Source organism: Monodelphis domestica, chromosome 1, assembly GCF_027887165.1.
Source record: "Monodelphis domestica isolate mMonDom1 chromosome 1, mMonDom1.pri, whole genome shotgun sequence".
Classification (NCBI taxonomy): Eukaryota; Metazoa; Chordata; class Mammalia; order Didelphimorphia; family Didelphidae; genus Monodelphis; species Monodelphis domestica.
The window spans coordinates 480,879,113-480,897,067 of record NC_077227.1 but is presented as its reverse complement, the minus strand read 5'-3'; the positions used below and the strand labels follow the sequence as shown (position 1 = coordinate 480,897,067).

The 17,955-nt window shown below is 35.2% G+C and overlaps 1 protein-coding gene across 25 annotated transcripts in view; it reads right to left on the bottom strand.

The window, feature by feature from the left end:
* The window catches only part of ZBTB46 (zinc finger and BTB domain containing 46), a 131,111-nt gene that overhangs the window by 61,556 nt on the left and 51,600 nt on the right, over positions 1-17,955 (bottom strand). For 2 of the 25 annotated variants that reach the window (XM_007475526.2, XM_007475524.2), the window contains 2 exons: positions 14,146-14,313; positions 11,651-11,790 (listed from right to left, as the gene is read on the bottom strand). The exons of 21 other annotated variants lie outside the window; for them this stretch is intronic. In XM_007475526.2, coding sequence (XP_007475588.1) covers positions 11,651-11,711 — 61 coding nt within the window. In that variant the 5' untranslated portion in view covers positions 11,712-11,790; positions 14,146-14,313. Of the gene's footprint in view, positions 1-11,650; positions 11,791-14,145; positions 14,314-15,651; positions 17,640-17,955 lie in introns of those variants that run through there. 2 more of the 25 variants (XM_056812806.1, XM_007475525.2) reach the window with 2 other exon arrangements.

Genomic DNA, 17,955 nt, shown 5'->3' with positions numbered 1-17,955 from the left:
GTGAATGACATTGTAATAAAAGTATCAGATATAAAAGGAAGTCTCTGTCCTCAAGGAAATAGACCTTGTAAAAAGTTATGTATATACAAAGCAAAAATTTGAAGAGGGATAAGGCATTAATAATTGGGGAAAACCAGGAAGCTATCACAGAGGAAATGCTTGAGTAAAGCCCAGAGTCAAAGAAGATAAAGGTACAGGGACAAAAGCTCAAACACTACCACCTGTACAAGACTTCTCCTGAATTCTCCCTCCCCAGCATCATCTAGTGTTTCCTTTCCAAAATGACATTTTATTTACTCTCTATATTATTTTATTTGTATGTTTTCTCCCTTCTTGAGGGAGAGGACAGTTTCACTTATTTGTATCTCTAGTGTCTAGTTCAGGGCAGGCACTTTATAAGTGTGTGATTGACATCTTGTTAAGATCTATTAGAGTTCGTGCTACATTAAATCAAATAAGATAAATGTACATAAAGAACTTTGTAAAATGCTAAGACTGAAGTGCTATTATTACATAAAAGAACTCAAGGCAACTTAAACATGAAAAATTAAAAAATATCATAGGAACAAAACTATTGTGCCAATCTAAAAGGTACATAAGTAAAATGGAATTATTTCTAAAAATTTTGGATGTATACTGTTTTTTGTGCTTTGTTATAAGTCTTTCATAATAGGTGGGAATGTTATTATAGAATCATTGAATTTAGAAACCAACTATTTCTGAAATAGTTGCTGGGATTACAAGGATTAAATTACTTTAAACATTAGTTTAGATTCTGAGCAGCAAAAAAGCTGGAGTGAATAAGTTTGGTTATGATGTTTCATGAAAATCTACCCCTAAATATAAGTCATTTAGGTGGTGAACCAAGACCTTTTTTTCTAAGCAAAACTAAATTTACTGTAGCACTAAGGAGAATAAAGACCTAGCTGAATGAGCTATTTTAAAGACTGATAAAAACTGACAAAGACAAATTAAAATTTTAATTAAATTATTGGAGTTGTATCTGAGGCACAAAATAGAGTATATCTAATTTAAAACTCTCTCCAATCAAAACTACATTTGAGTCCCAAATGGTTATTTGTGATTAAATTTAGATTAATTAGATTAAATTTAAATTTAGAATATAAAGAAAATTATTTTTAAAAGCTAATCATGTTGCTTTGGAAAAAAACAAAACAAAATTGGGCCTCAAGATTTTCTAAAACAATTTAAGAGAACAATTTCAAGTACAAACAATACTTTTTCAAAAACACAAACCATAAAAAATTTAAATTATAATAAAGAATTGTTCAAATAGCATTTTCTTACTTTGAATTGGATTAAATACTCTATGTAAAATTTTAAATGGTCACTATAAATGTGAATGACATAATCATTTGTGAAACCCAGTTGTAAATAACATTTTCATATTCTATAAATGAAGTTTTGGTCTTAGTATGAAAAAAGCTTAATTTAATTCTCTTTAAAAGTCATGGGAGGTCAGTTCTCTACATCCCTGTTAATTATGGTTTTTAAATCTCTTTTCACAATGAGGATGTATTGGAGAATTTCAATGAGGCAGTTCTAGATAATAAATGGCAGATTTGGTTTTGATAGGTAAGTCACTGAAAGGGTAGCCCATAAAATATAGCTGATATTTATATAGCACTTTATGGTTTACAAAATTCTTTATATGTTTTATCTAATATGAAACAGAAAATAAAACCTGTGAAATGGGTGCATAATATAAATATTATACTCACTTTACAGAAGAGAAAACAGACTCAGAGATGTTTAGAGATATGCTCATGGTCACATAAGCTAGTGAGGTCAAAGGGAGGATTGGAACTGTGCTAATCAAGTTTCTAAGTCTAGCTCTTTATGAACTATGCTGCAATATAATGTGTAGGTTGTCTTTAATCTACAAATGGGATGTGTTCCAAAAAATTTGTAAGTTAATTATTTGGCACCCTGAACACATTTTCCTATAGGAATTCTTATAAATAGTGGTCAGGTTCCTGAAATAACCTCTTCTTTACCTTTATCCACTCTTTCACCCTAACAGAAAGCATCTCTCAATACTCAAATGAATGGAATTTTATTAATTTGGATACTTCCTCTAATAATGCAATGCAGATCATCATGTCTGCCCATCCTGTCAGTCAGTAAGTCAACAAGTATTTATTAAGCATTTACTACATGCTAGGCAAGGCAACATGCTAAGGAATAGAGATACCAAGATAGGCAAAAAGAATCCTTGTCCTGGAGAAGCTCATTCTGACTGTAGAGACATGTAAATTACTAGGTAAATAGGAAAAATATGCAAAATAGAAAGTAGTCTCAGAGAGAAAGGCACATGTGGGAGGGATCAGGACTTCCTGCAGAAAATGGGATTTGAGGAAACTAAGAGGCAGAAGTTAGGAAAAACATTACAGCATGAGGGAACAGCCAAGACAAAGGCACAGAATGAAGAGATGGAGCATTTTGTGCAAGGAACAGCAAATAAGCCATTGTGGCTGGATTATATAGTATGTAAGAAAACTGAAAAGATGGTATAGTTTATGAAGAGCTTTAAATACCAATAAGTTTTATGTTTTACCCTGGAAATAAACAGGCTGCCATTGGAGTCTACAATAGCAGGGTGATATAGTAGGACTATACTTTAGCAACTCTCAGTCCTAGCCACAGAAAGTCTACTCAATGTTCTGAAGGCCTTCCTTAGTTAGCCCTGATAGAGAATACCAATTAAAGAAATAAAGAAAAAAAGAGAAAGAATTCTAATGGTGCTACATGAAGCACCTATCTTCTCTCTCTACTATATATTTCCCTAATTAATGTGGATTTAGAGCTGAAAGAGAACCTTAGACAGTCATCAAGTCCAACCCCTAAAATTTAAAGATGCAGAAACTGAGGCTCATCAGGATTAAGTGGCTTGCATCAAGTATCTGAGATGGCTTTGAACCAGTCTGCTCACACTTGTCATGAGTTTTCTCCATTGCCCTTCTGCATGATGTTCACTTTCATTTCTCTAAAGACTTTTGTATTCTGTGTCTCATAGTCATAGGGTACAAATAGTACAGAATATTGGTATTAAAAAGTTGTGTCTGTTTCTGGGAGAATTTTGGCATTATTAAAGGAGCTTTCTAGTTTCCTGAAAGCAATCCAACCTGCTCTCTTCCCTCTGTTTCATTCTAGGCCTAATTTACTGTCAATTTGTGTTGTTGAAGACAGATAAATATACTGATGGTATCCCTCCAAAAGAATTTCTTCTTTAACTAATCTTTCATGTGTGTAAGGTCAGGTCAAACTCTTCAATAGTAATAGACCTCTTTTCAGAAGCTCTATAATGCACCTGCTTTGTGTCTGATCCTATGCCAAGTGTTAGGAATACAAAGAGAGAAGCAGAATAGTCTCTGCTCTTAAGGAGCTTACAGTCTAAAGGGGACACATACATATGTATAAAAGGGGCATCCCATAGAGCACGCTCAAAATTGCCTTTACTTGTTCTAATAAATCATTTAGGTATTTTAAGGATGACTTTTAACCATGGATGACTCAAAGATTAAAGACTTGCATTGATACGATAAAGGGTCTCTTAATTGGCTGTTGATCCAGAAGAACTGATATAATCTCTACAAATATTCAAAAGAGATTCACTCAGCCCTCTGTCTTTTCCTTTCTATCTTTGAAGCAGGTGAGGACTGTCTCAAATTATTTCCAATGGCCCTTCTCCCACATGGTCTCCATGAAGCTTGTTGCCTTTGTCTTTTTGTCTGTTATTCCCTAATCTTGGGTGAAAGACTATGCTAAGTTGTACATATCTAGACTTGGAAGTAACCTCATGAATTCAAGAAGTCTGGAAGTCTTAGGTCCCATTGGATTGGAGTGGGCTGGTGACAGGGGTGGCTTTTGAATCAGGTATATTGTTAACAACAAGATTGGCCTAAACCCGGTCATTTTGCCAGCAGAATTGTAAGGGTAGTAAAATATAAAATGTCTAATTAGATTAGTAATATCGCAAACTCTTATACGTTCTGAAAAGGTTACTGTATCAGCCTCTAGACAAATTATAATAGTAGTTGTAAGTTCCTGAATTCTGCTTAAATATTCTGTTGATATATGTCCTATGATTCTTATTCATGTAAAAATAAATTACCTGTCCTATACCCTGTTTCAGATTGTTCACTGAGTACTTCTTTTGTTCACTGAGTACTTCTTTTATTCCTTTTTGAGGGTCACCTAGATATAACCTTTAAGTAATTTTTCTCCTGGCTAATTGGTGGGGGGACTTAATGAGCCAAAGAACATGGGGAAAGGGGGAGACCCTTTCCTCTATTTCAAAGCAGGTTCTCTTGAGCATAGTAACCTTGCCCAAACTGCCTATGTAGATGCAGAATAGGGAGTAGGCTCAGCACACTAGGCCCTATTTTCCCAGCAGTAGTTCTTCAAGGTTAAATATACAAAGTAGATGGTAGCCTTAGGATAAGTAAGAAGGTAAGTAAAGTAAGTAAGAAAGTAACCTTGGAGAGTAAGGCACTCTTAGCATTGGGGACAGGGGAGGATGGGGATGGAGCAGGAAAGATTTTATGCAGAAGGTGGCACTTGAGATGAGTATGGATGCATTTGAATTTACGCTATTTGAAGTTATAATTATATAAAATATGGTAATTGGTCCCAGTCCTATGGAAATAGGCAATGTGAATTCAAACACTGAGACACCTTCACAGAATTTTCTATTTTCACTAATCAGGACACAGCCAAGAGAATTCAAGAGAAAAGAGTGATCAATATGCTATAGGAAGGTCAAGAAAGATGAGGATTAAGAAAAATTAATTAGATTTAGCAATTAGGAAGGAAATCACTGGTATCTTTGGAGTGAGCAGTCTCAGTTGAGTAATAAGGGTGGAAGCCAGATAACAGAAAGTTTAGGAGACAATGAAAGGGCAGGAAGTAGAAGCAATAAGCATAGACAACTTTTTCAAGCAATTTAGCTGAGAAGGGAGGAGAGCTATAGGGCATTAACTTAATGGTATGGTATAATCTAGTGAGGGACTTGATAGGAAGGGGGTGACTTGGGTGTATTTGTAAGCAACAGGAAAGGTAGCAATTGATAAAAAAAAAACTGAAGAGAGAAGGGGGATGGTAATGGAAGCAGTCTGCTAGAAGAGACAGGAAGGGATCCTATCAAGGGTACACGTAGAGAGGTTACTTCATCACAGAATGGAGTAAAGGAAGAAACAGAAGGGTATGGTGATAAAGGGATATGAATTGAGAAAAAGAAAGAAATGGTATTTCAAAGTAAATAGATTCTGTTTTTTCTTGAAGTATCAAGGGAGGTCCTGATCTGGAAGGGGAAAGAAAAGTGGGATGCTTCAGAAAAGAAAAGGAAATGTTCAGATGCTGTGGGGAATGAGATAGAGAATCAATTAGGGAAGAGTTGAAAGACTGATTTAGTGAGGGCTCAATTGAGATCCTGTAATTATTTCTTCATCGATATAATAAGCAAAATTTCATTTACTAAAAGGTGTGTCTGAATGACTTTGCCATCATAAGAGAATCTCTTTTCAACTTGGATTCTGAAATATCTCCTCAATCATAGTGGCAAACACCTTTGGTAGAGCTACATCTTACTACTTTATTCCTTGCCTGAGATGTTCATGTAGAGGGGTGACAAACAAGATGATTTCTGATTTATATCTTTCAAGGAATTTTGAATAAATTTGATGTATAGGATATATCTTAGCTATAAGAAACTTCTATTCTAGCCATGATAGACTACTGCCTTCCCTCAAACAAGTAAGTCTTTGCTAATATTACTCTCCTTGTCTAGGATGCCCTTCCTCTTCTTTTACACTTATGTAAATCCTACTTATTTTTATTTTAATTCAATTTTATTTTTACTTCCAAATTCTTTTCCTCTCCCCTACCTCTCATTGAGGAGAAGGTAAGAAAATAAAGTCCATTACAAAAAGGTATGTCATGCAAAACAAATTCCCACAATAGCCATATCCAAAAAAGAAGAAAATAAAGAAAAGTAAAAATGAAAAAGAGAAAAGAAAATATACTTTATTTGTACTCTGAGCCTATCATTTCTCTATCTGGAAGTGGACAGCATGTTTCATGATGAGTCCTTTAAATTTGTGTTGGGTCACTCTGTTGATTAGAGTACCTAAGCCTTTCAAAATTGATTGTCTTTATGATATTGTTATCACATAAATTTTTTGTAATTATATAAATTATATAAAGTGGTTCTGCTCCCCTCAGAAGTCTTCCTAAGTTTTTCTGAAACCATTCTATTCATCATTTCTTATAGCACAAAAATATTCTATCACATTCCTATACAATAACTTGCTCAACCATTCCCCAATTGATGGCTATCCCCTCAGTTTTCAATTCTTTGCTACCACAAAAAAGAGTTATAAATATTTTTATTTATACAGGCTCCTTTCCTCTTTTCTTGCTCTCTTTGAGATACAGAGCTCATAGTAGTATTGCTGGGTCAAAGGGTATGTACAATTTAATAGCTTTTTGGGCATAATTCCAAATTACTTTCCAGAACGGTTGGACTAGTTCATAGCTCTACCAACAGTGCATTAAAGTACCTGTTTTCCCACAGCCCCCCTAGTATTTCTCATTTTCCTTTTTTGGGGTCAACTTAGTCAATCTTATGATTGTGAAATGGTACTTCAAAGTTCTTTTAATTTCCACTTACCTAATTATTAATGATTTAGAGCATTTTGTGTGGTTAATGATACACAAGTGATTGGTGTGCCTTTAATTTGCTTATGATGTCACTTTTTATATAATCCTACCCATTCTTCAAGAACCAGTTTAAGACCACCCTGCATAATTTTCCCCAAGACTCTCCAGCCCTCGGTGAATTTCCCTTTCTTTACACTCCTATGCTATTCATTGCCCACATCATTCATTTGGCAATTAACATTTCCTGTGTGGTTGTTTGTCAAACATTACTTAATTTATTTGTTAGTGGTCCAGTCTCCTTTAAGGTTTATCATTAGAAAGTTGAACACTAGGTGACAATTTTTTTTTCACCACAGATATTCATGAGACCAAATAGAGGTTTTACTATCTATAGGAGTTTCTACACTGAGAAATTCCTGAATATTCTTAAGTATCATTATTTATCCTTTCATATATGTCTTATCTTCTTAACTAGATTTTCTAGGTCCCTTGAAACAGGATGGGTACCACATTATGATTTCTTCATATTCTCTAGAGTAACTAGCAGGAGGCCTTACAAGCAAAAAGTGTTTGATCAAATACTACTCTATAGAAATAGTATTAAATCCCTTTTTTAGTATACTACTGTGACATATACCTTGTCAAACATATAAATAAAACAATTAATTTAAAGAAAAGCTTTTAAGAGACACAGATAAAACAATCAACTGGAAAACAAATCTTTGTATCAAATATCTCTGAGAAAAATATGCTATCCAAGATATAGGAACAGCAAATACATGAAACCAAAAGCTATTCCCTAGTAGATAAGTGGTCAAAGATATGAACAAATAATTTTCAAACGAATTGCAAACCATTAATAACTATACAAAAATTCTCCAAATCACTAAAAAAAATGTGAATCAAACAACTCTGAAGTTTTACTTCATACCTAACAAACTGGCAAAGATGATGAAAGATGAAAATAATCAATGTTGGAAACTGTAGAAAGACATACAACACTAATACACTGTTAGTAGAGCTGTAAATTTATATAACCATTCTGGAAAGCAATTTGAAATTAAGTGTTTAAAATGTCCATATTCTTTGTTCTAGAGATTCCACTTATAGGTATATGCTTCAAAAAGGTCATTAACAAACAAATGAACAAAAATCTCCATTTCCACCAAAATACCTGTAATACCACTTTTCATCGTAGTAAAGACCTGGAAACAAAGTTGACACCCATCAACTGGAGAATGAATTTAAAAATTATGGTACAAGGAAATATTATTGTGCTGAAAGAAATAACAAATGTGATAAATACAGAGATTTATGGAAAGACTTAGATGACCTGAAATAAAGTGAATTAAATAATGCCAGGAAAATAGTAAACACAATGATTGTAACAATGTAAATGGAATGAATAGTGTCACAAAACAAGTAAAAAAAAAGAATGTTGCAAAGTTATAAAGAACAAGCTTACTAACAAAGGTATTATTTCATTATATTCATTCTATTCCAATTATTCTATAACAAATATTCTAGTCATTCACCTATATAGGTAAATTGCAACCCACCCATGCCTAAACACTTCAAATATCAAACATCACATACATTCTAAAAATAACAGAGGTAAAAGGTCCATCATTCTGAACAGGGACAGACAACCTTACAAAGTCACAAATAGTTACAAAATAGCATTTTTTAAAGTGTACCAGAGACTTCCCTCATGCCAAAATCTACTACCATCTCTCACTGAGGCCAGAAAATTCTAATAATTAAGATTTATTCCTTTTGTCTTAAAACCTTTTACTTTTCCAAAAAAAATGGCCATTAAAATGTGAATATTTCTGGGAGGAGAGAACCTTTATAAACTATTCCTTATGAGAAAATTAGTTTAGTAATTAAGGGTGGGAGAAGGGAAAAGCATCAGGAAAGAGCAGAAGGGAGCTCCACCTGGTAATAAAGAGTAAAGAAGAAAGCAAAGATAAACTTTTCCTTTTTATAATTACATCTAAGACTACCTGATTCTAAGAATTCACTTATTAATATTTTAGATGTAAGGGAATAAGCATTTATATAATACCTACTATATGTCAGGCACTATGCTAAGTGCTTTAAAAATATTTGTTCTCATTTATTACTCACAACAACCCTGGGAAATAGGTACTCTTGTTATCTCCATTATTATAGTTGAGGAAAGTGAAACAGAGGTTAAATGATTTTCCCAGGATTACACAAGTAGTATCTTGAGATCATGTGTGGACTTGAGTTTCCTTGACTCTATCCCAACTCTATCCACTGTGCCTCCTAGCTGCCTCTATATTTATATATTACTTAAAATGTATTCTCTAGCTAAGTCTCCACCTTTATCCTAGCATGGAAATGGTCTTGGGTTCTTATCTACCGAATACAGGCTACGGCAGTTCCTATGAAGCTGGAAAGGTTTTGAGTATGGGCGATACTATATAAGACCAATATTTTCTGAGGAGCAATCTAAGTCTGGAAAGGCTTACCAAGAGTTCAAATGTTTTGGGCTGTAGTAACTAAGGGATATTCAGTGAAGGTATGGTGAGCTTGTGATCAAGCCAAATAATATTTTAAGGTACTGAAGCACATGGTTAACAGTAAAAATATAGATTTGTATACACCAAATAGTTAGAGTACTTTTTGTAATAGCAAAGAACTAAACAAAGATGTCAGTTGATTGGGGAATGGTTAAACCATCTGTGGTATATGAATGTAAAAGGATATTAATGTGTTTTAAGGAATGATGAATGAATATGATGAATAAAGAGAAACAATGGAAGACATATGAACTGATGGCAAAGCAAAGAAGGCAGAATGGAGGGGGGGCAAAAATGACTATAGCAATATAAATGCAAAGAACTATGATGAAACCATTGAAACTAAATGTTGTATATGATTGTTTGGACCCCAAAAAGATATGAGAAGGCATTGTTTTCTATTCTTTGCATGGGCAGAAGACTGGGTGTTTTGCTACAGACAATGTCAGTCTTTTTGGATACAGTTTAGTTTTGATAAGCTTCCCCCCCCCTTTTTTTTATTATGTTTTAAGAAATGGACTGAGAGATATTAGAAAATAAAGGTTATGTAAAAACACGTCTAATAAATCCTGTCCTAAAAAATGTTACAATGATGATTTTTCCCATTATAGTCTCAGACAAATTCCATTCAATTTTTGATAGGATAGATCTGTTCCAAAAGTCGATTTTGACTATTCCAAACACCAGGAATCTTTACTTGCTCTGGAGTTCTATAGTTTGTATCATTCAATCAAGTCTTCTCTGTTCTCTGCCTAATTCTGTTTTCTGTTTCAAGTGTGTGTCCTGTCTAAACTATGAGCACCTGGAAGGGAAGAATGATGTCTAATACCTACAGACATTCTCTTACCTGTTTGTCATTGTATAATTTTAATAAATATTTTCCCAATATCATCAGCAAGTATCAGATGCCTGAGGCATATGGAGAGAGCAAAACAATTGATTATTTAATAATGCCCTTCTTCTCTGACTCTACAAATTCATATTTTGTTAAAAGGATACAGAAAAACCTGCTTTCTGGTCAGCTGTTTTTTTTTGGGGGGGGGGATATAGGGAACCCTTGGCTGGGGATCTTTCCTAGAAAGGAAATGGGGTGGGGGTGTAGCTAGGTGGCTTAATGGATTGAGACCCAGGCCTAGAGATAAGAGGTTCTGGATTCAAATCTGGATGCAGACACTTCCTAGCTATGTGACCCTGGGCAAATCACTTAACCCCCATTGCTAGCCCTTACCACTCCTTCTGTCCCGGAGTCAACTCATAGTATTGATTTTAAGGTGGAAGGTAAAAGTTAAAAAAAGAATGAGAGAGAGAGAAAGAAAAAGAGAGAGGGGAAGGAAGGAAGGAAGGAAGGAAGGAAGGAAGGAAGGAAGGAAGGAAGGAAGGAAGGAGGGAGGGAGGGAGGGAAGGAAGGAGGGAAGGAAGGAAGGAGGGAGGGAAGGAAGGAAGGAAGGAGGGAAGGAAGGAAGGAGGGAAGGAAGGAGGGAGGGAAGGAAGGAAGGAGGGAAGGAGGGAAGGAGTGAAGGAGGGAAGGAGTGAAGGAGGGAAGGAAGGAAGGAAGGAAAGAAGGAAGGAAGGAAGGAAGGAAGGAAGGAAGGAAGGAAGGAAGGAAGGAAGGAAGGAAGGAAGGAAGGAAGGAAGGAAGGAAGGAAGGAAGGAAGGAAGGAAAAGGAGGGAGGGAGGGAGAAAGGCAGAAAGGAAGGAAATATTATGAAATGGAAATGGATTTGAGTTACAGAGAGAACTGAGTTCCGATCCTAATTGCTGAACCTCATGGACATAATACTTATACTGTCTACCTCATTATACCTTAAAGTATTGTATAAACATAATATTTATTACTCTTCTATTCTATATATGTTGAAAAACTAGTCCATGTTCCTCAGCTAATTAGAATCTGCTTTACTTAACCTCATCTGGCCTCTTCTACCAATCATCTTACTCTGTTATGCAGTTTCTTCTACCTTGAGTCTCTCTTGGATTCTTTATTTCTTCCTAAATTATACTTTGTTAGCATGTAAGGTTAGGAATTTTAGTAGCCACTGATCTGTATCTACTAACAGGCTTTCAGTTCCCACCTGGAGACCCTTTTACCAAAGTAAAAATAAAAAGGAAAAAAGAGGGGGAGCAGGTCAATATAACATTTTTGAAAGCATGTCAAATTTATTGATGTTTAACATGGAACAAATTATTCAAAGACAAGAACTCAACATACAACACCAAAAGAACACATTGGTCAAATAGACTGACCTTTAAATGTATAAAGACTTCTGAATGATTTGTTACCTAGGGTTTTTCCTTTAATCTAATTTGTTGTGTCTACATTAGCAGAGCTGATTATGGGCTGTAATTCCAGACATGAAATAGCATTGTTATATGTAATTGGACATTAGAATAGTATTGTATTTGTTAAAACAGGATTCTACCTGTAGTGGCCACAGCTGCTAATCTGAGGTCAGTCTCAATGTGGAAAAGACTGCAGTTCATGAACACTTGGGTAGCAACATCACCAGAAATGTCATCTTTAAACACAAAGGACAATGATAGATTGTTGCATGACTGGTCCCTGAGATAAGAAAAAAAAATCCAGGTTATATATCTCTTTCTAAATTAGCCAATTGCTACCCCCCTTCAAACCAAATTCACAAAGACCCAGTTTAAAATTTTATACTTCCTTCTAGGATATTTTTCTTTTTCATTTTGAAATCGAATCGGAATCTAAAATTTAATTTGATTTTTCTTTACTATATGTTGATTTTATATTTTTGAAAATAGAAATCTATTTTCCCCTAAAGAACAACTAACAACAAGGTAAAAATGTGTTTGACATTCTACTCAATATAAACATGCCAGGATTATATCCAATAAGAAACATTTTGATTCTTATATTATGAAATTCATATTAAAGTTTTAATTCTACAATTCCTGAGATTAAGTCATAATTTAAAGGCCATTTAAGATGATTCTTGAAACACCACAGATAATCTTAGAAAAGATTACTTTTGCGCATTGCTCTTCTAAGTTTTATATAGATGACTGGTGAATCTAAACAAATGTTATCTCCTCCCTACATAAAATGCAAGACTGGTCCTTCTCAGGCTTGGCCAAATCATTTGTAGAAATTACTCATAAGAGTGTGGAGAGAGTGATTTATCTCATTATTATAGTATTTAGAAATTTTAGTTAGTTATTAAAGTCAAGTAATCAATAATCAAAAAAGGATTATAACTAAATAAGAAAAATATTTTAAAAGATGAAGACGAATAGTATATTTGTTTTTAAAAACTAAGTTAAAAATAGGTTATGGAATTAGATAGTCTCTGTTTAAGAAAAGGATAAATTAAAGTGTTAGTAATTGCACCCAAGGAAGGGCAGTGTATTCTGTGATCTGAGGAGTTAAAACAGCTTAGTAGAAACATGGCTGAACATAGGGAGGAGTAGAAATAGAAGGGCAGCATTTAGAGTCTGGGGAAATTGGAATGCAGGGTGGAGAAGGGAAATAAGACATAGAACTTTGAGTTAAAACTGGTTTAGGGTGGAACCATTTTATAACCAGGGTGTAGCTCAAGGGAAAAAACCAACCTGGATTTAAAGCAATCATTTGGTTTTCCAAAGACTTGAAAATAATCCAACTTTAATAACGGAAATTTAAAATAGTTACATATTCATCCTGAAAAGATTACATTCCATTAATTTTGCTTAAAATAAAATTTTAGGTAGGTAGGAAAACAATTTCTCAGGAAAATACTTAATCTCTTCAATGAATAATCATGATATGATATAGGTCTAAGAACATTTCTATATGTTCCATTATCTCAACCAGCTTGGCCTAACATTTTTTCATATGTATTTTTAAAAATTTAGGGGAGGTGACACAAGAGAAAAGATCTTTAAAAAGAGGTCTATATGAGCAGCCTGAGAGTTCAGTTCAGGTGTGGAACTCAGCCTGGAGGAGCTCTCTCAGACAGCTTCCTTGAGACATGGTCTCATGGTGACTTGGATAAGACTGACTTCCTTTTCCCTTGGGCTCAGGGAGGCCCCTTTGGCCAAGGCCTTTAACTCCTGCCTGGCTCAGCCTGAGCCAGAGCAGTTTAAATTAACTCTTTCCTCTCCCTCTCTCTTCTCTTTAATTCCTTCTCTCTATATTAATTAAAATCACCATAATTTCCAGCTGACTTGGGTATTTTATTATTTGGGATTTTCCCTGGTGACCAGATTAATTTAGATTTTAAGTCACAATGCTAAAATTATCCTTACAGTTTTACAGGTATATTTAAGGGAGAAATGGATAAAAAAGAACTTGGAGTTTGGGCAGTTTTCTTGGCCAGTGGAATGTAGAACACAAACTAAGCTGATTTAAGAATCCAAGGAAAGAATTATGAAGGTGGTATTAGGCTACAGAAATCTGAAACCCCCTCAAGGCCAGCACAAACCAATCTTCATAAAAAGAGCAGTTTGTATGTAAACTATCATAAAAAAACTTCAATTCAACACTTTCTAATAAAATAAATTTAAGGAAAATTATAATTTTAAAATCATTAATAACATATATTTGGCCTTAAAATTTAATTTCTTCTTCTATTTTTGATTACTATATAGTTCTATAGTGGTATGTTGCTTAATTCAAATTAAAACTGAATTTCTTTGCTGACCATTAAACTATTTAAAATAATTTTCAAAATTGCCAAGAAATTAATAACATTAAAAGTTGATTTTTGCCTATCCAACTTAAATTTTAAATTACATAAGTATTTCTACTTAGAGAACCCCCAAAATACTTATCCTTAAGATCTGTTTTAAAGATAGATGTTACTTTTTTAATTAGAGAAATATACTGTTCTTTTCAATGTAAACCACCTTCCCTCCATTTTAATTTATTGTCCTTACTATATAAATTCTCAGCTACAAATTTTAGTTTTACCTCTAAGTATTTCTGCATCACAGGTACAGCATTCCAACTGTGGTTAATAGCTCTTGTTAACTTCAATTTTTTTTTGCATTTAAGATAATATTCAGCCCCTTCATTCATTTTCTGTAGTACACCAAGCAAAGAACTGCATTCATAATCCACAGGATGTCAAGTGGTTGACTTTCAGAATAGAAGAAAAAAAGAACTTCAGATAAGATCCCCAAAATGAACCTTTAGTCCATCATTATCTTAGCTAAAAATACAAGGTTAAAAAAATGGATTTTCAGCAAAATGTTTTCTTTTTCCTTACTTTTTAGAAGGGAAAGCCTGCCATGTGATAAACTTGTAAAATTATAAAGATCTCATTACAATCTGAAAAAGGGTTTCTTTTATTCCCCTCAAGCATATTGGCACAAAAACAGAAAACATAGATCAGTTTTCTCCTTTAAGCCAGATTTTTAAAAGTTCTTGTACTTCAGCAACAGACTTCTGCATTTATGAACCCATAAACTTTAGAGTTAATTTTAACTTAGATTTTTTACCTTGCTTATTCTGAAAATTCAGTTCAAAAGAACTGATTTTTGAGAAGGAGGGAAGGAAGAATGAAGAAGAGATTATACTAAAGTAATTTATAAGTATGATAGTTTCAAGGCCAGCCCCCCTCAGTTCTAACATAAGTAACAAAATCTTCACAACAATGACTGGAAGTTCTACCAGGCCCAGAGAAAGTTATAGTCCAGCTATGGTGAATCTTTTAGGGGGGAGGGTGATGTGAGAAATGTCCTCAGGCTTGCGAGGGGAAGGGGAGGGGAGAAGCCCAACCCCACGTCCTTCTGGCTTTCTAGTAATGAACTCTGGTGAACTCTGTGCTGGGGCAATTATGCGAGTGCCCACAAAGAGGGTACTGAGTGCCTCCTCTGGCATGTGTACCATAGACTCACCATCACAGTTATAGTCTATAATTATGTATTAGTAAACTGGAAAACATAATGTCAGAATAGTACTTATAGACAAATTGAAAAACCTTATCATATAATCTAATCCCTGTGTGGTGTTCAATAATTCTCTCAAAACAAAACAGAATTCCCAAAAGGGATTTTTATTGCTTTTGAAAAAGAATCCACACAGTTATCTCCCTACCCCTACTGACTAGCCAGAGGATTAAACTATTTCCTATGGAAATCATAAGGCTTAAGTAGCTTATCACTTTAATGATTGGGCAAATGCTTGCTAAAGAAGAGGTCCAGTACCCAATGGGTTGGAGTACCTGGGACCTACACAGAGCTCAAGCTTTTGGAATATATATAATCATTCTACCTCTCTTTCTCTTGCAATCCCAAACTTTGTTTTTCATCCTCTTCCTCATCATCGGTTCCAATCCCTAGAACCCTTAGTTCCTTCCCAGATCATCACCTTTGTACTGCCCATTGGCTACATTCTCCTTTCTCCATCCTGACCCCTTACTTGACTAGTTCAATTCTATGCTGTTCTTGTTTCTTGAATCCTTTGCTGCCTTACCTTCCTGTCAATCTTGTCCTGCCAAGCCTCAGCCCTGGATTACTCTCACCATCTGCTGCATTTGCTCCTACTTATGTGCTGCTGAACAAGGTTGGAGAAAATCATTAAAGCGTGCTGACTGTATTCATTACAAATATATGCTAGTAAGTTCAATTGGGCCATCACTGCAGCAAAGCCATCCTTTTAAACCTCCCTAATTGATCCACTACCCCACTCTGGATAGTGCCTTTCCCAATCCTTTTCATCCATAAGCCTTCCACAGTTTCCCCTCCCCTCATTGTCTTGACTGAGAACTTTTTTCTTATAGTTCATTAAAAGAAAATTTGAGGCCTTTTGCTGAGAGCTTCCTCTTTTTCCCTTATCCTCAATTCACATCTCCCAGAGTTTTCGGTTATACTTTCTGCCTTCATCCCTCTGTCACATGAGGTGGCCATTCTTGCTAAGGAAACTGCTCTATGTTGTACAAATGATTAATCCTATTCCATGCCATCTCCTCCAACAGCCATATGGACTCTTCCTCTATCATCTCTATTCTCTTATTTATCTGCAATCTCTCCTCACCTACAAGCTGTTTTTCTATAAGCTACAAACACATCTATGTCGCCCCATCATCAAAAAAACTCTCAATTGACTTATCCATCCTGCCAACTGTCATCTAATCTCCCTTTTTATGGCTAAATTTTTCGAAATCATCAATAACAGGTGCCTCCAGTTCCTTTCCTCTCACTATTTTTTAAAATCTGTAGTCTCACTTCTGACTTCAAGATTATCCAAATGAAACTCCTTTCCCTTAACCATTATTTTACCATTGATCTTTTAATTCACAAATCTAATGGTCTTTTCTCAATCCCCATCCTTTGTTACCACTCTGTAGTCTTTGACAATATTGATTATCCTTTTCTCCTTGAAATTCTCTTCTCTATAGGTTTTTAAGACACTGCTCTTTCCTGGTTCTCTTCTATCCAGCTCACCATTCCTTCTCCATCATTCACATCAGGCTTGCTAACTTTGGTATCTCACATGGTTCTATCCTGGGCTCTCTTCTCTTTTTCCTCAAAATTTCATTTGGTGATCTCATCAGCTACGACAGTTTCAATTACCATCTCTATAGAGATGACTCTCAGAATCAATTATCAAACTCTTTCTTCTTTCTCAGCCTCCAGGCTTGCATTTCCAACTGCCTATTAGACCTCTTGAACTAGTCCAAATCAGAACTTATCTTTTCCTCAAATGCTCCATTCTTTTTATGTTCCCCATTACTATTGAGAGTATCCTCTCACCCCAGGCTTACAACTTAGGTGACATCCTTGACTCCTCACTCTTTTTTTATCCTCTCCCCCATTTAGAACTAATGGCCAAGTCTTGTCATTTCTATCTTTATAACCCCTCTCATATATGCCCTCTTCTTTTCTCTGACACTGCCACCACTTTGGGGCAGGCCCTTATCACCTCAGGACTACTGCAATAGTCTGCTTGGTTGTCTCTCTACTTCAAGTTTTTTTTCCAACACCACTGCTGTCAATCTGATCTTACTTAAATTCTAGCCTGACCTCCTTATTCAAAACATTTCACTAGTTTACTATTATCACCAGGTTCAAATACAAAAATCCTCTTTTTGGCTTTCAATGCCCATATAACTTGACCGCCACTATACTTTACAGTTCTTTCCATGTACTCTTCGATCCAGTGACATTGACTTCCTTGTAGTTCCTTGAATAAAATACTCATCTTCTAACTATGAGTTTCCAAGGATTGTCCCCTATGCCTGAAACACTCTCCCTCTTCATCTCATTTCTACCTTCTGGCTTCTTTGCTTTCCTTCAAGTTTCAGCTAGAGTTCCACTCCTACAAGAAGCCTTTCCCTATTTTTCTTAATCTAAGTGGTTTGAAGACAGGATTAACTCTCCTCTGCCCATTTTTAGATTAAATCACCAGAAACATATATGCCCCACTTACACTTGAGTGGGGGAGGTCCTTCACCCACTTTCGCACATGTGGGTCACAGACCTCCCCCACTCAAGTGTAAGTAGGGTGTACATGTTTCTGGCGATTAAATCTAAAAATGGGCAGAGGAGAGTTAATCCTGTCTTCACAGTGGCCTTATTTCTAAGATTATTCCCATTTTTATCTAGGTACATATCTATGTATACACAAATATCTTATTTGTACTTAGTTGTTTGCACACTGTCTCTCCCATTAGACTATGAGCTCCTTGAGAGTAGGCACTGTATTTTGCCTTTCAGTGTAGTGCTCAGCACAGTGTCTGGTACAAGTGTCTGGTGCTTAACAATTGCTAGTTGCACA